Consider the following 26,061-nt stretch of genomic DNA (forward strand, 5'->3'; position numbering starts at 1 on the left):
CGTGAATGACAACTCTTGCGCAGGCGCAGACGGCGTCGCCCGCACTCAAGGACGGCTCGCCAGCTCTCGCGCATGCGTCAGAGGGCCGAAACAGACTGCGGTTGCGCATTTGCGGTGAGGCAGTCAAAGCAACTAGTGCGCATGCGCACCTGCAATAGCCTGCGCCAGACGGGGAGGTCCATCTGCGCATGTGCGCAGGCCTTTCGGTCCTTCTGGTTAACGCGCGTGCGGGCTGTGGTTCCTTCCCTCCCCTTTTATCTTCGGCGCGTCTCGTTTTTGCCACCATTTTGTGGTGCAGCTGCGGCTTTTCGCCGTGGTTTTTATCCCGCCGTGCTCCGTGCGTGCGAGTCGAAACAACGGCCCTATGGCGGAGAGTCAGTTAGCGGCCGGGCAGGGAGAATCTGCGTCCCTGGGTGGGTCTGGAGTCTCCTGTTCGGAGTCTGAAAACCGCCGGCGGCTGAGCGAGCTGCGCGTGATAGACTTGCGGGCTGAACTCAAGCGCCGCAATTTGGACAGCAGTGGAAACAAGAGCGTCCTCATGGAGCGGCTCAGGAAGGTGAGCAGGGAGACGCGCTGGGGCTGCCTGAGGGGGGAGGCGTAGCCGGCGCCTGCGCCACTCTAGCCCGCCAGGCGCTGGTGAGGAAAATGGCGCCAAACGGCCGTAGAGCGGAGGGAATGGGGCTGCGGGGACCAGGGGGCGTGCGCCGGGCTCTGGGGGTGGTTCCGTGGAGCTTGCCAGGCCCAGTGCGAGCTTTCCGTGCGTGGCGACCGTGGCCCCGTAGTTGGCCGTCCCAGGCTCACCCCCGAGACCTCCGGTCTTGGGTAGTAGCGGTGGGGTGCACGTGTCGGCGTCTGGCGTTTCTATCGATGCAGCGAGGCCCCTCTGATTTCCTAGACCTGCACAGCACAGCGTGTCTGCCGTGGCACTCGGCCCAAGTGTTTCTAGCCTCATGCCTCACTGGGCTTTCCACCACGCATTGAGCTCCTGGATTTACAGTTCTATACACTGACTGCTAAGCTTTTTGCTGCATACTGATTTTTTTTCTGGCTTTCTAGCTGGTAGCCTGTACACTGTATCCTCATCAGAATGTTTGGTATGTTAGTAGCATGCGCACTGCGTTCATTGAACTGATGCTTTCTGTCTCCTAGATCTGAGGTTCTTACTCTGTCACAACGCCCTAGGTATCTGCACTGTTGCAAACGCTGTAGGATAGACTTCTTTTTGTCAATAGGTTATGCTGCTGACAGCTTTCCAGAAACTTTACACCAACATGTTACTGTTTACTCTCTGCTTGTTGATTTGATCTGGTGGTCTTTGGTTTGCATATCCGGTTGCTGCTGTCTAATTCAAAGCACTAGATTCTTGTTTCTGTATTTTTCTGCCTCTGGTGTCCAGCTCTTAAACTCAACAGAAATGCACAGATGGCATTTTTATGTCTGTCTTGATATCTATCTTTATCTTTTCCCCTTAATAGGCTATTGAGGAGGAAGGGGGGAATCCTGATGAAATTCCAGTGGTTTCAGAAAATATCATGAAGAAAACTCCAAAAAGAAGCAGCAAAGGTACAGGGCAGTTAGAGAGGATCTCCACCCTGTCCCCTTTGAGTTTTCTACCAACTTTTACTCGTGAAATGGAACTTTGCTAATCTTTCTTCTGAAGTCTGCTTTTCCTTTTGGAAAAGTGCTTGGTTTAATTTTGGCGCTGTTGCTGAATGTTTTGCAGTCCTAAAGCTATAGCTAACATTACTTGATTGAGCCAGATTTGGGTAAAACTGGTTCTCTGGAAGAAATCAAGCACAGTTGAATCTTCTAGGGGTGGGTGGTATGGTATTAAACTTAACGGTCCCTTACTCACAGAACTTCTTGTAATGTAATAAGGCAGGAATTGGTCCATTCAAAGGATCTGTTGGTTTGTTCTGAGTTCCCTGAAATTTGTAGCAGGCATTACTAAGTAATGCTGAAGCCACAGCAGTGTTTTTAAAATAGATAATTGGTTTTTTATGTGTCTGTACCTTTACTTTTGAGAAATGCAAAGGGTTTTTTTTGAGGTAGAAGTGCAGAGTTTCTAGCAAATTCAAAATAACCTCTGTAGTGTCTTATGCTTACGCTTCATAGCAAATAGCAGTCTCATTTTTCTCTCCAGAAGGCTAGTTTTTAATCAATATCTGAAATTGGATGTGTTTTTAAGGCTTTCACTATGCATCATTTTTCTTATGGTGAGACATAGTCTTACATAATTCTTATTTTTAAAAAATAACTGCTATTTTTTCTGAAATTACTTAATTGGCACAGTTTGATCTTTGTCATCAAATGTTGAAACTTACTTTTGTATTAGAGCTGAGCAGAATAACTAGTTTAGATGAAGGATTTTAATTAAATTACTCATTTTGATTTACAGAAAAAGTAAATTTGAGAGATGAAGCTTGAATGTTTTGCCAACTGATTTGTTTCACCCAGATTTTTGTCATTGCACCCAATTTGGAGTGATACTGCATTTGCTTGCAAACTAAAATGTGAAATCTTAACTGGAAAGAGAACAAATGTCACAACTGTGGGTAAAAGTAGAGAGATCTTTGGTAATAACGTTCATTTGCAAATCTCAGAAGAACACCTCACGTGTTACAGCACTTTCAGTGTTGGGATGGAAATAGATGAGATGTTCCCCTTAGCTCTAAACCCCCTTTCCCTTTTTTATTGTAATATGCTTGTAGTTTTTGAGGAAAATAACATTCATAAAAGATGAAAAAAACAACTTAGAGCTAAGTTTGAGGAGTTACTATTTGGTGCTGAAATGAGCATACTGTTTTCTGTAATGTCAGTTCTGATATGTGTCCAGCTGTTGAGTGGAGCACTGCAGTAATGCTTAACATGTACAGCAGGTTTTTTTCATTGTTTAGTGTTGGGTTTTTCGTTGGGTTGCTGTTTTTCTTTTTTCTTTCTAGTAAATGTCTAAGGAAATGAAGGGTTGAGATAATAAATGACTGCAATCTCAGCTGAGCTAGTTGTTCTGGGGAGTGCACAGCAGTGCTTCCTGAACTCCTGACAGTCCTCAGACTGTAGCATGGTTCTCAGTTACTGAACTGGGATGGTATATGAACACTCAGTTGTGGAAAATAAGGAAAAAGCAGATAACTAAACTGAATGGAATACCAACTCTGATGAAAAAATAGAACTTGAAGGATACATATTGTTACCTTCTTTTCATTCTAACAATCATCATGTTGTTAGGACGTAGACCAGATGAAGAGGGAGTAGAAGATAATGGCCTGGAAGAGGATTCGGGAGATGGACAGGTATGTGAGGCTGTGTTTGAAGCAAAGTAATGATAGTATTGCTTTCAAGTTACAATGACTATTATATATACTTTTTTTCTTTTTACAGGAGGATATTGAAGCAAGTTTGGATAACTTGCAGGATATTGACATGATGGATATTAGTGTGTTAGATGAAGCTGAAATAGATAATGGCAATGCGGTAGATTGCGGAGAGGAGTACAGTGCTGATAATATTCTTGACTCACTGTCTGATAGTAAAGAAAATGCTGATGCAGAAGTGAAAGAACTTCCAGATCAGCCTACAGAATATGCTGTAGGTAACTTGGAGGCATCCCCACAGTTTTCAGAAATTAAAGAAGAATCAAGAGAAATACCAGTAGTGATGGTATGCATCTCTTATGTGTGTGGAATCAGATTCTTTTTTACTTTTTAAAATTTTTCTTTTTTTAATTAAATAGCAAAACAGTAGCTAAAGAGTATTTGAAACAATTTTGGGCTCTACCAGTTCTCATGGTCATTGCTTTTTCTTCTTTTACATATTTGTGGAAATAGCGTTCTTGATTTTAAAATGCTTAGATGTTGTTTCTACACATATGACTGTACAAATTAATAGTAATCCAGAAAGCGTTTGTTTTAATCATGCTTTGAAGTCTCTGCTTCATCTTATGTTTACATTCCCATTTTCATATCTTTTTTTAGGAGGACATGTGAGGCATACAAATGCTGTAGCCTTATTTACTTTACTTCAGCTGAACAGCAACATTCTGGGAAATATATTCTAGGGGTTTTTTTGTTAAGATAGGATCTTGCAGTTACTCAGTTGTTGAAAGTATTTTTATGTTGGCTTTCTGTGTTTGGCTGCTGCACTGCTTATATGACACTGACCATCTGGGCTAGAAGATAATATTTTTTTCCTGAAGTCAAGTGTTTATCTCCTGAAAGGTACAACAAAGCATTTGAAGAAAGAAAGTTATTTCTGCCCCATCTGATAGGGAAGTATAGCTCTTTGTTGTGTGTGCACATTGTGTCATCAGTCTGGACTACAAGATTCTAAAGTTGGGTGGTGTCCCCCGTCCCCCCCCAAATCTGAAAGTTGCAGAAATAAGCTTAACACCCTATCCCCAATAATATCCCTGCCCCACACAAGTCAAATAGAAATACCCAGAAAGTAGTAGTTTTCAGTGACTAAATTACCGGAGTCCAGGTCAGCTCTTGTGGTCCTCTTTTATCAGTAAAGGAAACAGTTATTGAGTCCCATAGACTTTTTGGCTCTATGTTGTTGCTGTAAATAACAAAGAGTTAGAGAAAGTTTGCTGTTGGAATCCCCATCCTTAAAAGATTTTTGTGAGTTGACCAACATAATTGAGAGGTAATGAGAAAGCTTATTTAGTCAGTGGGAATTGGGAAGACGCATGGGGATCATTGGTCAGTTTTTACCCTTATTAGTTGTTTTGGATGCTAGGCATATTTGCTTAATATTGGTTGCCAGTGAAAACAAAATCTTTGATTTCTCATTCAGGTTTCATTCACAATACCATTCTTTTGTAGATAACAAAACGTCTTCTGTTTACTTTTTAAAGGTAGAGGTTGAAGATGTTGGAAACAGTTTAGATGCTTCTTCATCTGATTTAACCATAATAAAGGTAAATGGTAACCAACTTTTCTTTACGAACAAAAAGGCGTAAAATATGCCATATAAACTGTATGGTGAAACACTATATGTACATGTAGTACGTAGTAGGTGCATTATTCTGCAAAGAATAGGAGCTAATACCTTTCTAATTACATGGACAAAGATATATGTATCTGTCAGGTTATATATATTTTTATATATATATATATATGGTGTATATATCATACTGAGTTTGGGTGGTAGATTGGATTCTTCCTATCTGTTGTACAAACCACCTCAGTGCCTTACATAATATATAGCTTCCATCAAAGATGTACATATCCTATATTGACAAGAAAGCTGAAACTGATCTATTCCTGAAATACTGGCCTTGTTTCCAGATCACTCATGGTAAGTTAAGGACACTTGTAGCTCCAGGTGAAGCTGGTGTCTCTGTCGATCCTGTTTTCAGAAAGCAGACTTCGTGAAGTAGACTTTAGAGAAGCATAACAGGAAGATAAGCTTTGCTCTATGCTGCTTACATTTATTGATTTATTTACCCATGTGAGTGTGTACTGTGTGTTCAACAGGTGTCTGAATTTGAGAACTACTGAAGTTTTTACACATTTCGTAAAGCTTGGAAGACATTAAAAAGTAATGTTAAACCTTCTTGTGAGAAATTTATTTAAAATTCAATGTTTTCAAAGCTGAAATAGGCTAAATTATGGTAACTCTTTTCCTAAATTCTCTCCTATCTTGGGGGGATGATAGGTGTCATTCAGAATAACATCTTGACTTCTTATGAAATAGTGATATTTCTCCTCTTTTAATCTTTTTCACTGCAGGAACTTGAAGAGTTACCTTTGGAGCCAGGTACTGTTTTTTTTGTTCTTGTGTTTTTGTTGGTGTGGTTTTTGTTTGTTTGTTTTGGTTTTGTTTAAATTAAAAAAAAAAAAAAAGTCCTGGGCATTGAAAGAGTTTCATTCTTCATTTAATTCTTTTTGTGTCCCTGATTGTTTTGGTTTCTTGTTTGGTTTTTCTTTTTTAAATGCGTTGCTGTAGTGTACGTTATTATGGTGGACAGTCCAGGTCATGTAGGGTCATGGAGATTGGAAACCCAGTCATATCACCAGATCTGTGAATAACTGCTTTTTTGAAAACGTGTATTTAATGTGATGAAATGGTTCCATAGAACTGTTACTGACAGTGGATTTAAGGAATGAGCCTTGAAGACATAAAGGTTCTGAAAACAGATCTTGTGATATCACACTACTGTAGTTCTATAAATATAAATACAGGAGTGTAGGTAATACAAAACTTTGGTACAGAACAGAAATTAAAGAGTGACTGGACTTCTGAAGAAGGAATACACCATCATCACAGGAATTTTCTACAGATCCTATTCACTTTCTGGACTGCAAATGCACTCGTGCACCATCAGAAGATGCCCAGTTCTCATGTTGGACTGTCTGCTAAAAGAACTTCACAGAAATTTGGAAATTGAACTCTCAGTGCCTTGTTACGTTCAGTTAAGCATCTCGGACTCTGGAAGCTAACTAGAGAAGAAACAGAGCTGAACGATTTCATGAAGAATATCAAGGATCAGCCAGAAGGTTTTTGTTAAATCTGTGGGGGCATTTTTCTTCCCTGTTAACATTTTAGGGCTGATTTGGTAGTTTGTCAGAGAGCGGTTAGCGTAGTACTTTTAACACTGTGTACACTAGGGTTTTCCAATCTCTGTGTAGCTTAGAAGTTCTCTTGGTGTTAGTGTGGCAGCCATGCCAGTTCCACATTTGTGATTGCTGTATTTCCCTGGTGATTAAATCTTGTGCCATTCTATTCCTGTTAAATCCGTAGAAAATGAGAAAATACTCGACATTTTGGGGGAAACTTGTAAATCTGAACTACTTAACGAAGAAACTTCCGAAGCGGAGCGGCCACATGCACAGGAAGCAAGTAACGTGGTGCCAGGCAAGAGGCTAGCAGAGGAAGAGGACGCTCTGCTGCCGCTCAGTTGGAGGAAGATGCTTTAGATTTGGACAGCAAATCGGCACAAGCTATGGCAAGGAAGGAAGCAAAGCGTTTAGTTGTAGCAAAAGGGGAGACAAGTGAACAGACAATAGAGGAAGAGAAACCGGACTCTGAATCTTTAGTAGTAGAGACCCTAAGCGATCAGAGTAGCAAACGCTCCCAAGGCCTGGAAGCCTCTAGTGGGGAAACAGCGGAAAAAGGCGCAGGTCCTGAAGCCAAAGGTAGCAAAGAAGATGCCAAGAAAACAGAAGACAAAGCTAATTCTGAGGAATCCCCTGCCACTAAAGAGTCCTCAACCAGTGAGGGCGGTGATCAGAAAAAGAGGTTTGTTTTTTCTCCGTTATAGACCAGATGCTATCTTTTTTTCATTGGTCCTTAAGTGATGCGAATAAGCTGTTTCCTTCAATTGGCCACCGAGACTGATGAAATTGTAGCCTATTGCTAAAGAGTCTGTTTTATTTCTCCATGTGCAGATATTTTTATTTTTTTTAAACACAGAGGGTTTGATTTCTTTCCTTCCTCAACCTTCAAAGGTTGTTTTCTTAAATTACTCTTATTTCTGTCATCTGCAAAACAGAATTGTCTGTTTAAGGATATGAATCCCATATTTCCTGTCACTCTTCTATAAATTTGCAAAGATAGAGTTTATTTCAGAACTAACTTACTGGTAGGTATCCAATTTTAGTGCACAATCTAAAACTAATGTTCTTTTTGCATATGATTGGTTGAATAACGTGGTGTTTTGTCTTTAGCCCTGTTGAGGAGGACAGAGATACAAAGATAATCTCAAAAGATGAGAAAGGTATGTTTCTTTTCAAAAAACTGTACAAATGTCTTAGAAAAAAATGTTACGGGGTCGAATCTAACCATTACTTGTGGGTCAGTTGTAGTAAGTAACCATTCAAAGGAGCGACTGGGGTAATAGTTCTGCTCACTTTTTGACTTGCCTTTCTTGCTTTGCTTATTTTTTGTTTCTTGTTAAGTCCCTAAGCATGCATATGTCTTCACTGTAGTAGTTACATTGGAGTCCCACTAGCTTTGTGAATGTTGATAGGTACCAGCAAGACCAGGATTTGTCTGAAAAATCTCAACAGATGCCTAACTCTATAGGTTTATACTCTGTGTGGCAGTTCTGGTGGGGACTGTTAATTTGGTGAACCCTTAAGGCAGTTGTGACATAGGCCTTCAAAGCATGAATTGTAAATTTCAGTTCATGTAATTTCTGTAACCTTATTAACTGTCGAAGTTGTTTTTTTTTTTTAAAAAAAGTCTCTCGTGAATTAACATTTAATAATTCGCATAAGTGATTGAAGTGTTGGAAGACAATATGTAGATAAAACTCATTAAGACTATTCAAATGCACATCAAGTATGGAGTTCAGAAGTTCATTTTTGCAGGCTGCAATATGTCTATTTTAAAATTGATTGAAAGGTAGAGGTAGAATTGTATTTGAAGAGCTTTATGAAGGAAAAATGGGGTTATAGGGCAATTACTTTTTCACTGTTGCATTCTTGTGCTACATAGGTTTTTATGTTTGGCTTTTTTTGTACCTTAGGCCGTGCGGGTAGTGGTTCTGGCAGAAATTTGTGGGTTAGCGGACTTTCATCCTCTACTAGAGCTACAGACTTGAAGAATCTTTTCAGCAAGTATGGAAAGGTATGTAGTGGATATGTAAATTAACAAACCATTTTATCAGTTTAAAAGGATGACCTTAAATTTAGATCTTCTTTTTCCTAATAAAAAACTGGGTAGGCTAAGCACTTAACTTTGTGTTCTTTTGAGACTGTACCTGAAAGTAGCATACTTCATAAAGAAGGTTGTCTGCAATGGAGGTGGGCAGGCAGAAATCCGGATTTTAGAGAATCTCTGTCCAGATATGTGTAAAAATGAGGCAATCCTCGACAGGAGAGACTGGTGGGTTGTCATCTAGTACGCTATAGTCTAATTATACCTATTGGGTGTCCAGTGGTAGTTAATGCTATATTAAACTGTTTAATTTCAAGGGGTATTCCTTTGAGAAATCTAGCTTTTGAGGGCAGTCTTCCATTTGTTCTTCAGTGCCAGCTAGGATATGAGACCAGAAGTTGTGGAAGGGAACTCTTTCCATGACCATCTCCCTTGCCTCCTAATAAATTTCTGAATGTAATATAAATGTGCTTCTGTGCTGTCAGAGATCATCATCTGTGGATAAAAACGAGCAGAGGTGTCCTGTAAGAAAAGACAAAGTGGGATTTTTTTAATTATTATTACACCCCTCCTGCTGTGGTGGTTGACCCTAGCTGGATATCAGGTGCCCACTAAAGCTGCTCTATTGCTCCCCCTCCTCAGCTAGACAGGGGAGAGAGAATATAACAAAAGGCTCGTGGGTCGAGATAAGGACAGGGAGAAATCACTCGGCTATTACTGTCATGGGCAAAACAGACTCAACTTAGGGAGAATTAACTTAATTTATTGCCAATCAAACCAGAGTAGGGTAGTGAGAAATAAAACCAAATCTTAAAACACCATCCCCCCCACCCCTCCCTTCTTTCCGGGCACAGCTTCGCTCCCAAATTCTCTTACCTACCCCACCCCCAGCAGCACAGGGGGACGGGGAATGCGGGTTACGGTCAGTTCATCACACGTCTCTGCTGCTCCATCCTCTTCAGGGGCAGGACTCCTCACACTCTTCCCCTGCTCCAGCATGGGTCCCTTCCACAGAGCTACAGTCCTTCAGGAGCACACTGCTCGGGCATGGGTCCCCCAAAGGGTCACAAGTCCTACCAAAAAACCTGCCCCAACATGGGCTCCTCTCTCCACGGGTCTGCAGGTCCTGCCAGGACCCTGCTCCAGAGCCAGCTTCCCATGGGGTCACAGCCTTCTTTGGGCATCCACCTGCTCCAGCATGGGGTCTTCCATGGGCTGCAGGTGGATATCTGCTCCACCATGGACCTCCATGGGCTGCAGGGGGACAGCCTGCCTCACTATGGCCTTCACCATGGGTTGTAGGGGAACCTCTGCTCTGGTGCCTGGAGCAACTCCTCCCCCTCCTTCACTGACCTTGGTATCTGCAGGGGTGTTTCTCTTACATGTTTTCACTCCTCTCTCTGGCTGCAGTTTCTCTGCTGCAGTAATATTTTTTTCCCTTCTTAAATATGTTATCACAGAGGCGCTACCACTGTCACTGTTTGGCTTGGTCTTGGCCAGCAGTGGGTCTGTCTTAGAGCCAGCTGCTATTGGCTCTGTTGGATATAGGGAAAACTTCTAGCAGCTCCTCACAGAAGCCACCCCTGTAGCCTCCCCGCTACCAAAACCTTGCCACAGAAACCCAATACATCTGCATATATATGTCTTCCTTAAGTTAGTGACCTGCTCAGCAAATTTAAGATGAATTTTCTGAGCTGGTTATTATGGCAGTCTCTTTTTCAGCAGAGCTGTATCAACAATCTGTTCCACAATCAGATTTATCTGTTTCATGGAATTCTGTGTTTGTTTTATACTCTTCAGAACACATGTGGAATAATCTTAAATTTGAACCTTTTCAGCTGTGTTTGTATTGCTGTTGACTTGGGTATAAAAGCTGTTCACATCATATTCTGTGAAATAGTCTTTAGCGAGGCACTTCTAGAGCATGGTTGGCCCAACGGTGTAGAGGTCAAGTTAAAATGATAACCCTTCCTTTGCTGCCTGTCAGATGAGCCTAGCAACGTTGTCTTCTGAGAATGCTGAAGGAATGTTGTGTGCCGAGCATATACCTTTCCTTTTAAAAGTGGATTGGTGCTATACTGCGTGGTACTGGTCGACAGAGTTGCTCAAATGGTGATTAAGTTAGAATTTATTTGGCAACAGATCTGCAAACAGAGTAATTTTTTTCCCAAAGGTGGTCGGTGCAAAAGTAGTGACAAATGCTCGCAGTCCTGGTGCTCGCTGTTATGGCTTTGTTACAATGTCAACATCTGAGGAAGCCACTAAATGTATTAATCATCTCCACAGAACAGAGCTGCATGGAAAAATGATTTCTGTGGAAAAGGTAAGTGGTAGCTATTCTGTGAGAGTGTAATGAAAATAAAAGTGTGCAAGTTTAATGTCTGTCTCTTATAAAAATATTTCTGGCTAAAATTCTAGGCAAAAAATGAACCAGCTGGGAAAAAACCTTCAGACAAAAAGGAAGGTGAAGCAAGGAAGGAAAAAGACAGGCACCATTCTGCAGAGTCCAAATCTGAGAAGTAAAGTGGTTTTTTTGTATTTCTCTATGTTTAAAGGCCACGCATTTGAAATGCAGCCACGTGACCAAAGTGAACAGTAACTGTAATAAATCTTGATTTGCCACTTCATACTGCATCTGAAATAGGAGTAACACTTGAAAATTTTGAATTGGTGTTCTACAGCAGTACATGCTGCTTAATTGGCCCTCTGTTCAGAAGTAAGGAGCTTTTCAGGGTTTAGTATCAAAACTTATATCAGGAGATAGCCAATCAGCTGGTTCTTGGATAAACCATTATTTTTATCAGAATCATTTGTCCTCTGATCTGACTCTGGTTTGGCCTGCTCTTTTAACTGGCAGATATTTCCAGGATTTTGTCTGCTGTTTTGATAGACTGTTTACATGCTTAGTGAGTGATACATCAATACTTGTTTTTCAGGTGGTCTGTTGCTTTTGAAAGAGGCATTTTGCTTTACTACTTTTTGTTTTGTCTTAAAATTTTAAAAGATTCGACAAAGGAGATGCTTTGGCAGGCTAGCCTGCTTGCATCGAGTGTTTAAGCTATTTGTGTACAAAAGCTCTTCTGGTGGAGCTTGACCTCTGCCCTGGTGGGCCCTCTTCCCCCTATGCTAAGCGTGAACTTTACTTATAGGCAGAACAGAAGACTTGACTTATAGCACTTGAAGTCTCCAAATATTCAGAAGTATTATCTGTTGGTTCTCACTTTCGGTCAGCTTTAGCTTAGTATTGGTTGCTACTCTTAATCGTGCATACAAGTATGCATTGTCTTCAGCACAGCAGCATGGAAGGTATTGGAAGTGTGCTTTTGAGAGTATTTTCCAGAGGGTTTTGAGTTTTTTTTTTTTTTTTTTTGTGGTGGGTGGGTTTTTTGGGGGGTTTTGGTTTTGGTTTTTTTTTTTTTTTTGGACATGGTTTGCTTGATCAGAGTGGTTATATAGCACTTCTTGTTAGGTTCTCTATTAAAGCAAAGTTTACCTGTAGGTCTGTTGGTATTAAGAAGGAGGAGAAGACTGACAAAAAAGATGATGCTAAGAAATCAGAAAAAGATGGAAAAGATGAAAAAGAAGGAAAAGAGAAAGATGAACAAAAGGCTGGATCCTCTGATAGATCTAGGGCAAGCAAATCAGGTAATTCTAGCTGCCTTTCAGAAATGTTTTCAAGGATACTTGTTTTTTAAAACAAATTTAAAAAAAAAGGTACAAAGAGCGTAAGTGACTGCGACAAAGCTACTTTATATCCAAAAAAAAGAACAAGCATAAACATTCAGAATCGTGGCTGATTAGAAGACTTCAGCTTCTGCAAATCTCAGTGTTCTTATTAGATGTGATTCATAATTCAGTAAAAAGACCATGAAGTGTACTTAGGAATACTGAGGTTTTCCTGGTGAACAAAAAACAACACCAGAAAATACCTTGAAAACTTTTTTTTCTGACGTGGAACACTAGTTACTTAGCAACAAAGTTTTCATAATTATGGGTCTTTAAATACTCAAAATGGTAGACTCTGAATTCTGTGGAACTATCACTGGTTTAGACCTTACACAGTGTGCAGTTCTGTGTGCTTTTTTTTTCCCCTCCACTGTGGCAAAGGGATGTATTTTGCGGACAGAAGAATGACATTAAATTTGCTTTCTTTTAACTGTCATCCCTGCCAGAAAACACTACTGTAATTTTGTGATAGCTTTACTGTCCCCATCCCTAACTTTGCCAAATCTTGGTAAGCTATTTAAATCATAAATGTATTCTTCCATAAATTATTTAAAACCTCAATAACATAACTTTTTGCTGCTTAGTTTCTTGACTGTTTTAAATCTCGCAAGAATTTTTGAATGTCTTGTGTATTACTTATTCTCGGATGCATTTTATTTTATAGCAAGTCGAGGAACCGAAAGGACAGTGGTAATGGATAAATCTAAAGGAGAACCAGTTATTAGTGTGAAAACTTCTACATCAAAAGAGAGGGTGAGTAAAACTTTCAGAGAAGTCTTTGTGTAAAAATAGGTGTCAAATAGCTTTCTGTGCATATAGTTGAAGGGTTTTTTTGCCTTGCACATTGGGAACAGTTATCCTTTTATCACTTTTTAGAAAGCATTAGGGTGTTAAGGATGCTGCAAAGGTAAATGCTTATGCTTCACCTTCTTTATAGTTTTTTGTCACTGCAGTCCTAGTTGAAGAAGTAGAGTTGCAATATGAAACTGGTGTTAAGATGATGTGTTTCCTCGAGCATGAGTGTGGTGACCAGTGACCTTTAAGTGGTGTATCGTTTGCCACTGGTGCAAGTCAGATCATGTGCCCCTAGTATTTATATATATTTAAACTCTTTAGAAGTTCTACCCAAATTCAGGGTACTTTTCCCTGACCTACTTTTCCATGGAATTCCAGCATTGTTTACCTCTGGGAAGGTACAATAGCCTGTTTTGTTCAGGTTGGCATAACGTAGGCCTTTTACCTAGGAATTTTAGCTAAAAATGCACTGTGCTCAGCTAATTTATTGTTTTGATTTAACTCAGAGTACAAAAAGCCAGGATCGCAAATCCGAGAGCAAAGAAAAGCAAGATATTTTATCATTTGATAAAATCAAAGAACAGCGGGAACGTGAACGTCAGAGACAGAGGGAGCGAGAAATCAGGGAAACGGAAAGACGCCGGTGGGTTTTCCCAGTTTTGCTCTAAATGTGGAATGGCATTTGGTTTTACTTCCCTTATCTGTGTTTTGAACAGGCTGCAAAGTAGTCTCCTGTTGGCCCTCCAACATTAGTATCTCAGATCGATTTCGTACTAATCTATTGACAGAACAGACATAGTGCCAAATTACAAAGTTTTTTACTACTGAAATCGATCTTCTCTAAGCCTATAATTTTTGGGAGACTTGTTGAATAATAACTCTTGTAGGTGCTTTCAGGTCTCATGTTCTAGTCGGATCAGATTTGAATTTCCATACTTGATTTTTGCCTGGAAGTTCGTAAATACTGTTTGTCAGACTTCTGTCTTGGGACATGCTGTGCTCTATGTGAACACTTTTCTAGAGCTGACTTAAGAGTAGATACCGTGTTAGTTATGCAGAATGCTTACCCTTGCTTCTTTCATCTGTAGGGACTTTTAAATTTTTTTTTTCCCCTCCCTAAACAAAGCAGCTGTGACTTAGTTGAGAAGATATCATTTGCATTTAAGCAGGTAGTGGGAATAACATAGAAACTTGAAAAAGCAAACAAGAAACCCCAGCCAAAACAAAGAAGCAATAAAGCTTAGACTTAAGATTCTTAATCAAAACCACAATATCTCTTTGAATTAGAGAGAGAGAGAGACGAGAACGAGAACAGCGTCTTCAGGCTATTCATGAGCGGGATGAAAGACAGAGGCTCCAGAGAGAGCGAGAGCGACTTGAATTTCAAAGGCAGCGTCTTGACAGAGAGCGGTTGGAGAGGGAGAGATTGGAGAGAGAAAGAATGCACATAGAGCAGGAAAGGAGACGAGAACAGGAACGTATCCAGAGAGAGAGAGAGGAGCTGCGACGACAGCAGGAACAGCTACGCTATGAACAAGAACGACGATCTGCCATGAGAAGGCCTTATGATCCTGACAGCAGGTAACGATAACTGTGATGAGATTCCAAACTCTTTGGCCCCATCCAGTTACAGATAGAGCATTTAAAAGCCTATGTAAATTGTGAGTACTCTTGCTAAAGCAGTCATGGGAGCTCACAATTGAAAGACTATTTACATGTTGCTTTTAACACTTTAATATTGATCTTCAGAAAGAGCAAGTGTCATACTCGTATACCTGCAAGCAGAATTTTATTACAGCATGTTTAAAATTCTTATTTCCCAAAGAAGGGTGGCCGAGAATAGAAACTGCATATTGACTCTAAAGCAGGATTGCTAGTGGAAACAAATACTCATTCTCTTCTCACATCAGCACATGCTGAGATTAAGCTTTTTGTGTAGTGTCGATACACCTAGCTTCCTCTGAAACGTGATGCCCCCTAAACACACAAGGGTTTTTAATTATAAATAAAAAATAATTGTTTGGATAATTAGATTTAATGAGCTCTGATACCAAGAGAGCAGGAAAGGAAGATTGGTTTGAGATTACTACTAATTGTGACCTTCTTTGCAGGCGAGATGACCCGTACTGGCCAGAGGCAAAGCGAATGGCAATGGATGATAGGTATCATTCTGAATTTAGTCGTCAAGACCGCTTCCATGACTTTGACCACAGGGATCGTGGCCGATACCAAGATCATTGTTTGGACAGGTTGGCAAGACAGTGTCTTTTCTTTCTATACCTGTATGGCAATTAGGTGTCTTTTTGTAGCTTACTGATGGCTTGAAGGGTGCCAAAAGAGAAGAGCGGAACAAATGACTCTTGTGCCTTTTTCATGTCTAATTTTATTATGTACTTGCAATTCTGTGTTTCTATAATTTATGGATATACCAGAAAGAACCTGCATAAAGATTATAAGCCAAGTCCTAATGTAGTCTGCTGTGATGCTGAGGGGGATCCTGCAGCTTCTCTTGAGTTGTATGGAAGTCTGGTTTATGAATCCCTGTTCATTGGCCTAAGATAGAGCCATTTCCTTTTGCTTTAAAACTTTTCCTACTTTGATTTTTGCAGCTTAGCTAGCGCAGACTTTTAGTTCCACAGAATGCAAAAATACTTTCTGCATAGTGCTGTTGAGACTTCTGTGTTGCTCTCAAAGGGTCTTTGGCAAAAACCATACTGCTTTGCTTGTGACTCATTTCTGATACTGGTAGGTTCACTCAGTATTCTCCCTTGGTACCATCGAGTACCTGACCATGACTCAGTGATGCCTTGCATACCCATATTACAGCAGTAGATGTTATTTTTATCTCTTTCTATCCTATGAAACAAGAACTCATTTGAATATCTTGCCTCTAAACAGACATTGGGATTCAGATTTACAGCATAATGAAGATAAATTTTCATGCGCTATTTCATACAGATAGCAGAATTATGATTACTGTGTTGGTTCAACTGAAACTTTTCTTTTTTTATTCCAGAAGAGACAGTTCGAGAGGAATACCAGATCGAGATGGGCAGGTGCGTTATACCCAAATAACCTCTTCAGTTAAAAAAGCCAAACAAACTGACCCCAAAGTGGAAAGAACACAGTGCGCGTGCTGCTTAGTTCTTAAATGCAACCACCACCGGGTTTAAACTGAGCAGATGTTCAAGCAGCAACTGATTTTTGTATGTTAATGTGTGGAATGTAAGTTAAGTTCTCTGCTCGCTAGGGCGGTAGCCACTGATTGGGGTGGGGGGAAACCTCTGAGCGATGGGAGCTACGGAACAGCATCTTTTCAGGCTGGTTACATGGCAATAAGTTTTCTGGTTAACCATCTTAGCTGTCTGTATTGCATTAAGAGGTAGTTACTGTAGTGTCTTAACCTTGGTAAGGGATCCCTTCTCTGATGTTTATCTAAATGGTTTGTAGAATATAACTGATGTCATAATGGGACAAGGCAGATGACTGTAAAAGGACAGGTGTGAAAACCAGTACCACACTGGTATACTTTATACATATAATGTTTCATTTCTGAAGAGGTGGGAAGTAGGCAGATATTCTATGTAAAAATTAAAAATCTGGAGCTGGAATGCAAGCCTTAAACCCATCCCACCAAACAAGAAAAACCCATCCCACCAAACAAGAAAAACCCATCCCACCAATGAGCAGAGTGGAATCTGTGCTGTGAAATAAAATAAATGCCTAGAGTGAATTGTGCACAATAGCAACAATGGAACTAGTAAAAAATGAGACAGCTACTGTTTTATTTTCTGACAGCATATAGAAAGGCAGCCTCTGAAGAGCTGAGTTTTTGCAATCCTCAAAGAAATCTTGTATTGATTCTTAGCATAACTCTGTACCATTTCCCTTCCAGCATTACCCAGATGAACGACACGGAGCGCCTGATCGTCACTCCCGGGATAGTTGGGGTGGCTATGGGTCTGACAGAAGAATGAGTGAAGGGAGAGGGATACCTCCACAAACCCGGTTAGTGCATGTGAAATAAGGGAAGTGATTTCTTGGTTCTTAAAATTTTTAACTCTTCGTGAACCTTTGAAGGGTGACAACGGAAGCAGTTTGACAAGTGTGAATCCTCTCTCCAGATAGTTTCTTCGAGCATCTGGAGAAGCAAGGAATTCACACATGTAGCTCCCCTGTGCATCAAGGGAATGGAGCGTTGTAGTGAGTAAAGTAGTGCTGCTCAGTTAGCTCAGCTCATAACTGTGGTTCCCTTGTAAATACCTTTCTTTTCTACAGATGAGATTCAGTCCTGTACCGGATGCACCAGTAATGCATATAAAAGTCTCATTTGTGGCTAGCAGTCAGATTTTAAGGAAATCGAGTCAGAATCTCTGCAATTGTGGGCAACTGAGACTCATCTGGAAATGTAATGTTTTTTTCTTCAAACCAGCTAGTTGAGCTAGGCATATTCCAGATTCATGATGTTCAGGTCTATGTTAATATACCAGAGGAATGGTGGTTAATGAATTGTTCCATGTTTGAGTATTTTAGTACATTGCAATACTAATTATGTCTCTGTAGATCAGAAAAAGATGAGCTTTGTTGTGCGAAGGATGCTGTTCAGCAAGGTTCTCATTGTTTCTCTTTGACCAGTTTTTATTGCAATGAATGGGTGGCTATAGATACAGCTTGATTAACAATTTAATACACTTTTGTATGGGGTACGGTGTTTGGCTTTACCCTATGCTGCTAAATGGATAAGGGACACACCTAGAAGATGTTCTTTTATTTTTTTAAGAGATGGACGTGACTGGGGAGATCATGGTCGAAAGTTAGAGGGGCATCAAGATCGTTCATGGCAGGGAAATGTGGATGGAGGAATGATGGGACGGGATCATGAGAGATGGCAAGGTACACTTGCTGCTTACCAGTGTGATCGTGGTTTTTTCTATGAATTACTGCTGCTGAACTTCTAGCGGTAGTTAAAATTCCTATGGAGCTTTAACGGCATTACTGAGAAAGCAAATAAAATTCTGGGAACAAGGTGGCTTTTTTTATTAGGAAAACACAAAAGTCTGTCTCTCTCTCTCTCTCTCCCCCCCTCTCTCTGTCTCTCTCTCTGTCTCTCTCTAAATTAGGTGGTGATAGAAGCATGCCTGGTCAGTCAGGACCAGGCCATGTGATGAATCGAGGAGGGATGTCGGGGTAAGAAGCTTTGTCAGTGTGTTTATAATGTTTTAATAATAGTTGACTGATCTGTATAAAAGAAGAATTTCCTGTGTCGATTGTGAAAAATAATACTTCCAGCTTCTACTTAACTATGGATTGGCAAGTAGAAAAAAAACCTAAGCAAACATCTTTTCTCAGTCACGGCAGTATGAACTTTTCTGGGCAATTTTCAATTTGTCTGGTCTTGTTTTTAGGCGCGGAGGGTTCACGCAAGTTGGAAACCAGAGCCAGATAATGCAGAGTAGTGGAATACAAGGAGTGTTTACGGGTCAGGAGCGGACAAACAGGCCAGCTGAACCCCGTTTTACCCGCCGCTACTGAAAGCACTATATATATACATATATATATTTTTTTTTTAAATGCCAGATGACAATGTTGGTGAATTTTATTAACTGGGGTCACCTTGAATTTGTGATTACAAAAAGCAAGACTGCTGCTGCATTGTAGCCGAATATTATGTCAACTTGTCGGTTTGCTTTCTTTTTTTTTGTAATAAACATGTTCTTGGTCAAACATCACTTAAAGTTTCTGTTAGTGAAACATTCCATTTTTTCAAAAATAATAAAATCACTTTACGGCTACTAATTTCATGTGTCTAGAGTCTTTGGCAATATGCCTCTGTTTTGGTTTAACCCCAGCCAGCAGCTAAGCACCATGCAGCTGTTCACTCACTCCCCCCTGCCCAGTGGGATGGGGGAGAAAATTGGGAAAAGTAAAACTCATGGGTTGAAATAAGAACAGTTTAGTAGAATAGAAAAAGAAGAAACTAATAATGATAACACTAATAAAGTGACAGCAGTAATAATAAAGGGGTTGGAATATACAAATGACGCACAGTGCAATTGCTCACCACCTGCAGATAGATGCCCAGTTAGTCCCTGAGCCATGGTCCCCCTGCCCTCGCTCCCCCCAGTTTATGTACTAGATATGACATCACATGGTATGGAATACCCTGTTGGCTAGTTTGGCTGTGTCCTGTGCCAACTTGCTGTGCCCCTCCAGCTTTCTGGCTGGCTGGGCATCAGAAGCTGAAAAATCCTTGACTTCAGACTAAACATTACTTGGCAATAACTGAAAACATCAGTGTTAGGAACATTCTTCTCATACTCAAACTCAAAACATAGCACTGTACCAGCTACTAGGAAGACAACTAACTCTATCCTAGCTGAAACCAGGACAGCCTCTCATGAGGGGCTTAAAAGGCAGTAAACGAAAGAGATAATTGACCTTCAACACCATGAGATTCTAAGGGATGCAATGAATCTGTGACTGTGGATGTGTATGTCCTTATCTGCATTTGAGGGAGAAGAGGTATCAACATGTTTTCTTATTTATTCCTCTACCAGTTGCTATACCATAGATTAGTATAACTAGAAAGTGCTGCCATCCTAAGAGCTGCTGTATCCCCAAGCTGCTGGTACACCATGCAGGTGTCGTGTTCACATAAAAGTGAAACTCAGTCTAGATGCCTGTCCCTTTTCTAGTCTCTGTCTCTGCTGCTCTGCATCACTCTTTGTGTCCCACTCTTGGTCCTTCTTTCTCTTGCCCATCCTTCTGACTAGCCCCCTATGTCTTTATCTGGCTACCTATCCCTCTTGCCCCTGCAAGACTGGGGGTGATGCACAGGCAGTTTAAGGGGCGTTGCTGGGGGTCCTCCCCGTGTGGATGATCTGGTGTGGATGCTCTGTTGCGGGTTATCCCAGGTGAGTTACCTGCTGTGGATCGTCCTGGGTGGACTCCCTGGGGTAGGTCATCCCCACCCGCGTCCCCCCATGCACCTTTGTACCCTCACCTACCCTCTCCCCGGCGTGTGTTTCTCCCCCATATGCCCCCCCATTGCTCCAGCCCGCCCCCTTCACCCATGCGAGTTTCTAACCCACGCGAGTTGTTTCCCCCTGCGCCCCCTGCTCTCCTATCTCCTGCCCTGCCTCCCTCCTTTCCCTCCTCCATATTCCACACCACCACCCCCCATCATCCGTCAGGCTCCAGACACCTGGTGTGCTGCCTGCACCCTGTTCTCTGTCATTTTTTCTTCTTCTTTTCCTTACAAGTGGTTGTTGTTGTTCCTTTTTAATGATTAAACTGTTTTCGTTTCAAGCCACGAGTTTTCTCACTTTTGCCCTTCCGATTGTCTCCCCGTCCCGCTGGGGGCGGGGGAGCGAGTGAGCGGTCCTGTGGGCCTTTGTTGCCGGCTGGCGTTAAACCATGACGCCAGGTGAGTTGCAAGCCCTGCCTGGCTAATGCTGGAGGCTCTCTGTGTTCCTCCTGCCATCTCGACGGGCCGTCCTTGTTCTTCATCGCCGCTTTATAGCGAGCGCCTCTTGCTCTGTAAGCGGCAGTACTGGGGCCGTGTTGCAGGCGGCAAAGGGCAACTGTGACGCTTGCTGGCAGGAGCGGCAAGGGGTGCAGAGCCACGCTCCTGTAGGGAGCAAAGATGGAACCTCGAGGGCTCTATGGTCCTCTGCTGAGGACATCTAATATCCCGACAGGCCTCTTTGCTTTCCCTGCTTCACATCTGATTACGTTGAACGCCGGAGGGCAGGGCAGTAAGTAACACCGTGCAGCGTCTTTTCAGTAAGAGACAAGCCCCGCGCAAGAAGCCTTGCGTGCGTGCAGGATTAGGAGAGCAGCGTTCCGATAGCACGGAGGTGCCCACCCCGACTGAGCCCCAGGGTCGCCAGCGTATCGCTCGCTTGCAGGTGGGCCGCGGCCTTTCCTGCCGAACAGAGCTGCCCCTCTGGCACGAAGCAGCTTTGGGTCTCTTGTGGCCCGCCTTCAGGCTGTCACCTGAACCAGGCGTTATTTTTTGTTGTAAATCTCTCGCCAGCGTCTGCTGACTGGCTGCTGTCGCTCCCGCAACCCTGATGCCCCATGCAGAGGGATACAGCAGTCCCTGGGGCTTGCTCCAGGGGACACCTCCTTCCCCCCCCCTGCCCCCCCATTTGCAGGTTCCCTGTGCTGCTTCTCCTCTCTAGATAATGGGGTGGGGGGGGGGGGCAGGGAGAGAAGCGGCCGCCCGAATTGTCTGTTCTTTGCACTTGACTGCTGTAAACGCTCCAGCCGCTCGGGTGCTTTTTGGAAGGGAGGCGATGAAGAGGACTGCCCGGGCTGCGAGTGGGGAAAGGGCAGGGCGACGTCAGCCCTGTGCCCCCAGTAAGGAGTTGCCGCCTGCGGCTGGTCTCTACTGGGCCGAGCTGTCAGTCATCCCTCACGCAGCTGACGCTCGGAAGAGGATCGTTACGGCGGGGATGCTGCTGCCCGGCGCCCAAAATCCGGTACTACAGCTCGGAGGCTGCAAAGGCGCGGTGGTGCCCCTGTAACGGCACCCGTGGTCCGACGGTACCGGCAGCGCGGCCCCGGGGGAAAGTGCCGCCGCGCTCGTTGCTTCCTCCCTCCCGGTAAGGAAACGCCGCTGCCGCCCCGCGGGCGCGGTGTCGGCGGGCGCTCCGCGCGCAAAGCGCGGAACAGCAGCGCCGGCACCGCACAGGTGCGCAGCAGCGCCGCCGCTGGTGCCGCCTTGTGGGCAAAGTGCGGTACTGCAGCCCGGCGTTCGCACGCCGTCGTACGGCCGGCGCGCATGCGCGGTCCCCGGGAGCAGCGTAGCGGCGCGCAGGGAGCGGGGTCGGTGGGTGCCTCCTGCCCGCTGGCCGCACGGGAAGCTGCGAAGCGGCCGCCGCGGCAGGCTCCCGGTCCGCCGGAGGCGAGCCGGGCCAGGGCAGCGCCGGGCAGGTCCCCGAGAGCCGACAGAAGGGAAGAGGGGACGGAGGCGGGCACCCCCCAGGCGCGGCCAGCGGGCGCCTCCCCGAGACGCCGGAGCTTCCCCGGCGCCTTCCCCCGGCCCCGCTCGGCCCGTGCGGCTGCCTCCAGCTGCAGCGCCTCCCCTGAAGCCTGTGCTGCAGCCGCAGGCAGCCCCCGAGCCCTGTCGTGAGGGCGGCAAGCTGGCCCTACGGTGTTCTCGAGTCTCCCTTAACGCGGGTGCCGTTAGCAGCGGCGCGGGGAAGGAAAACCGCTTGCCGCCCTTTACGGCGGCGTGGCGCCCTCCGTTTCACGACTATGGGACGCCGCGCTTTCCGGCAGCGTGGCGGGCACGTCGAAAACCGCTTGCCGCCCTTTACGGCGGTGTGGCGCCCTCCGTTTCACGACTATGGGACGCCGCGCTTTCCGGCAGCGTGGCGGGCACGTCGAAAACCGCTTGCCGCCCTTTACGGCGGCGTGGCGCCCTCCGTTTCACGACTATGGGACGCCGCGCTTTCCGGCAGCGTGGCGGGCACGTCGAAAACCGCTTGCCGCCCTTTACGGCGGCGTGGCGCCCTCCGTTTCACGACTATGGGACGCCGCGCTTTCCGGCAGCGTGGCGGGCACGTCGAAAACCGCTTGCCGCCCTTTACGGCGGTGTGGCGCCCTCCGTTTCACGACTATGGGACGCCGCGCTTTCTGGCAGTGCGGCGGGGACGTCGAAAACCACCTGCAGCCCTTTACGGCAGCGTTGCGTGTTTCTTTTCACGACGAAAAGACGCCGCGCTTTCCGGCAGCGTGGCGGGCACGTCGAAAACCGCTTGCCGCCCTTTACGGCGGTGTGGCGCCCTCCGTTTCACGACTATGGGACGCCGCGCTTTCTGGCAGTGCGGCGGGGACGTCGAAAACCACCTGCAGCCCTTTACGGCAGCGTGGCGTGTTTCTTTTCACGACGAAAAGACGCCGCGCTTTCCGGCAGCGTGGCGGGCACGTCGAAAACCGCTTGCCGCCCTTTACGGCGGTGTGGCGCCCTCCGTTTCACGACTATGGGACGCCGCGCTTTCTGGCAGTGTGGCGGGGACGTCGAAAACCACCTGCAGCCCTTACGGCAGCGTGGCGTTTTTCTTTTCACGACGAAAAGACGCCGCGCTTTCCGGCAGCGTGGCGGGCACGTCGAAAACCGCTTGCCGCCCTTTACGGCGGTGTGGCGCCCTCCGTTTCACGACTATGGGACGCCGCGCTTTCTGGCAGTGCGGCGGGGACGTCGAAAACCACCTGCAGCCCTTTACGGCAGCGTGGCGTGTTTCTTTTCACGACGAAAAGACGCCGCGCTTTCCGGCAGCGTGGCGGGCACGTCGAAAACCGCTTGCCGCCCTTTACGGCGGTGTGGCGCCCTCCGTTTCACGACTATGGGACGCCGCGCTTTCTGGCAGTGCGGCGGGGACGTCGAAAACCACCTGCAGCCCTTTACGGCAGCGTGGCGTGTTTCTTTTCACGACGAAAAGACGCCGCGCTTTCTGGCAGCGTGGCGGGCACGTCGAAAACCGCTTGCCGCCCTTTACGGCGGTGTGGCGCCCTCCGTTTCACGACTATGGGACGCCGCGCTTTCCGGCAGCGTGGCGGGCACGTCGAAAACCGCTTGCCGCCCTTTACGGCGGTGTGGCGCCCTCCGTTTCACGACTATGGGACGCCGCGCTTTCTGGCAGTGCGGCGGGGACGTCGAAAACCACCTGCAGCCCTTTACGGCAGCGTGGCGTGTTTCTTTTCACGACGAAAAGACGCCGCGCTTTCCGGCAGCGTGGCGGGCACGTCGAAAACCGCTTGCCGCCCTTTACGGCGGTGTGGCGCCCTCCGTTTCACGACTATGGGACGCCGCGCTTTCTGGCAGCGTGGCGGGCACGTCGAAAACCACCTGCAGCCCTTACGGCAGCGTGGCGTTTTTCTTTTCACGACGAAAAGACGCCGCGCTTTCCGGCAGCGTGGCGGGTACGTCGAAAACCGCTTGCCGCCCTTTACGGCGGTGTGGCGCCCTCCGTTTCACGACTATGGGACGCCGCGCTTTCTGGCAGTGCGGCGGGGACGTCGAAAACCACCTGCAGCCCTTTACGGCAGCGTGGCGTGTTTCTTTTCACGACGAAAAGACGCCGCGCTTTCCGGCAGTGTGTCTGGCTCGTCGGAAACCGGTTGCTGCCCTTTACGGCGGCGTGGCGTGTGTCTTTTCACGAAGAAGGGACGCCGTGAAATGTGTTAAGTTGTAAGACTTCACAGCCACGAGCTGGTGGGCCACAGTTCTCTCCGAGCATGAAGTGCTGTAAGTTTTAGTTTCTTGCACAGCAGTGAGTCTTTTCAACATTAGTAACTATACAACAGGGTAAAAGGCAAATTTAGTGAATAATAATGTGTCGTTCTCAGAGTAGCTGTTTGCATTTCACCATGATGCAGATGCTTTCTATAGCAGTTGTGTTGGCACATGTCTTAGAATTTGGTTAATCCTCTCCTGAACTCATTTAAACTTTTGGCTTCAACTGCATCACTGACAATGTGTTTCACAATAGAAAAATTATTTCCTTTAAAAAAAAAGGGGAGGGGGGGGGGGGGGATAAGAAGAAGGGGTGGAGGAAGTGGGGATAAAAAAATCTGTTGTCTGCCAGTGCTGTGGGCTGCTCACTCATTTTTCTGTAGAACTCCTGTGGGGTTTTTTTGTTGTTGTTTTTCTGCCTTTAGCCTATTAGGCTATCCTCTGCACCTTTGGTCATTTCCTGAAGTTTGTCTGTAGTTTCCTACATTAGTAGGTAAATGTATCTATTTTACTTTACAGAGCTTTGCTGGTTTTTTAAATTATACAAGTAATTTAAATCTTGGAACAAATGTCTTTGCTTATTGATTTTTGTGAGTAGCTGCAAAAATCTTATCTATTAGTTGCCCCTTTTAAAATTAAAATAAAAATGAATGCTATGCAAGAAATACGTTGCAAGTAAATGTTAGGGTCTTACTACTGCTCGCTGTTGAGAGATCGTGGGAAGTGCAGAGAATTTGTGTTAAAAGTTATGGGCATTTTTCAAGATAGTTTTCCAGGTCTGAGGCATACTGAAATATCTCTTTTCTGTGATAGTGTGTTTAGTTTCATTGACTTCAGCGGAACACACAGAATACATTGACTTAAACTAGCTGAGAATCTGATGATAAGGTTTTATACTCTACCTAACCTAGTGTTGTGATGACTTGTCCTCTGACCTCAAAATTATGTTTGATGATCTTAACAGGAGGCTGGATCTTTGATCTGGAAATTATGCTGATAGTGACGTTACAGAATCCAGGCTTGTAACTTCACTGGTTTCTTGCAGCCCCTCAAGTTCATGAAGGACAATAAAGACCCATTCTTTTTTGTTCTTGTGCTATAATCAGTGATGGAAGTATGACATTGTCAGTTGTAAGAAGTGGCTTAACTGCTGTTGGAGTCTGCTTTTATGCCTGAAAAACCTGTTGATTTGCATGGGTTTGCACAGCTTATGCTAATGATATGGCTGGAATGAGACAGGATCTTGTGTAGTCTGCAAGGACTGTATATGGTCCTGGTTTATAGCTGGGTGGGAGGGATTGATTCAAGTTACTTCTTATTTGCGCTATTTAATATCTTAAATAGGAGTGAACAGGGTGATTGGAACAGTTTCATTTTTACGAGAGGAAATTTATAAATCAGTTTTTATCCTGTGTTAGAATTAAGATATGTATTTACCGGAGACAACGAGTCTAGCCTGAACACTGAAACACCTCCATTTTGGGCACGCTATTAGAACTTTTTTAAAATTTTCAAATCATAACAGTCTGTCAGTTTATGCTTGTTGAGTCTGAGACGTTACATGATGCCCTTTGAACAGGTAAATATTGCTAATAATTGATATTTGGTTTGTAGACTATACCTTTTGTATGCTCTAAAGTCATCTGTTGTTTCCCTTTCATTTATAAAAGTTCTGTTCATCAAACCATATA

At 44.4% G+C, this 26,061-nt stretch overlaps 1 protein-coding gene and 1 long non-coding RNA gene across 15 annotated transcripts in view; both read left to right on the top strand.

Moving 5' to 3' along the window:
- Positions 1-2: 2 nt before the first annotated feature.
- Positions 3-18,915, top strand: LOC126041655 (scaffold attachment factor B1-like). Its single transcript, XM_049807635.1, is given in 22 exon segments — positions 3-556; positions 1,476-1,563; positions 3,229-3,293; positions 3,382-3,660; positions 4,856-4,918; positions 5,733-5,760; positions 6,745-6,888; positions 6,891-7,242; positions 7,671-7,720; positions 8,474-8,574; positions 10,778-10,927; positions 11,023-11,123; positions 12,104-12,249; positions 12,995-13,083; positions 13,632-13,768; positions 14,413-14,706; positions 15,237-15,374; positions 16,142-16,181; positions 17,021-17,133; positions 17,906-18,018; positions 18,246-18,312; positions 18,531-18,915. Coding segments are annotated over 22 exon segments (2,877 nt in total). The 5' UTR covers positions 3-364; the 3' UTR covers positions 18,658-18,915.
- Positions 18,916-24,244: 5,329 nt separating this feature from the next.
- The window catches only part of LOC126041662 (uncharacterized), a 45,759-nt gene continuing 43,942 nt past the window's right edge, over positions 24,245-26,061 (top strand). For all 14 annotated transcript variants that reach the window (XR_007506952.1, XR_007506951.1, XR_007506949.1 and 11 more), the window contains exon 1: positions 24,245-24,382. This is a non-coding gene — a long non-coding RNA (uncharacterized LOC126041662). The remainder of the gene's footprint in view (positions 24,383-26,061) is intronic.

The sequence above is a fragment of the Accipiter gentilis genome, chromosome 8 (assembly GCF_929443795.1).
Source record: "Accipiter gentilis chromosome 8, bAccGen1.1, whole genome shotgun sequence".
In the NCBI taxonomy this organism is placed as follows: Eukaryota; Metazoa; Chordata; class Aves; order Accipitriformes; family Accipitridae; genus Astur; species Astur gentilis.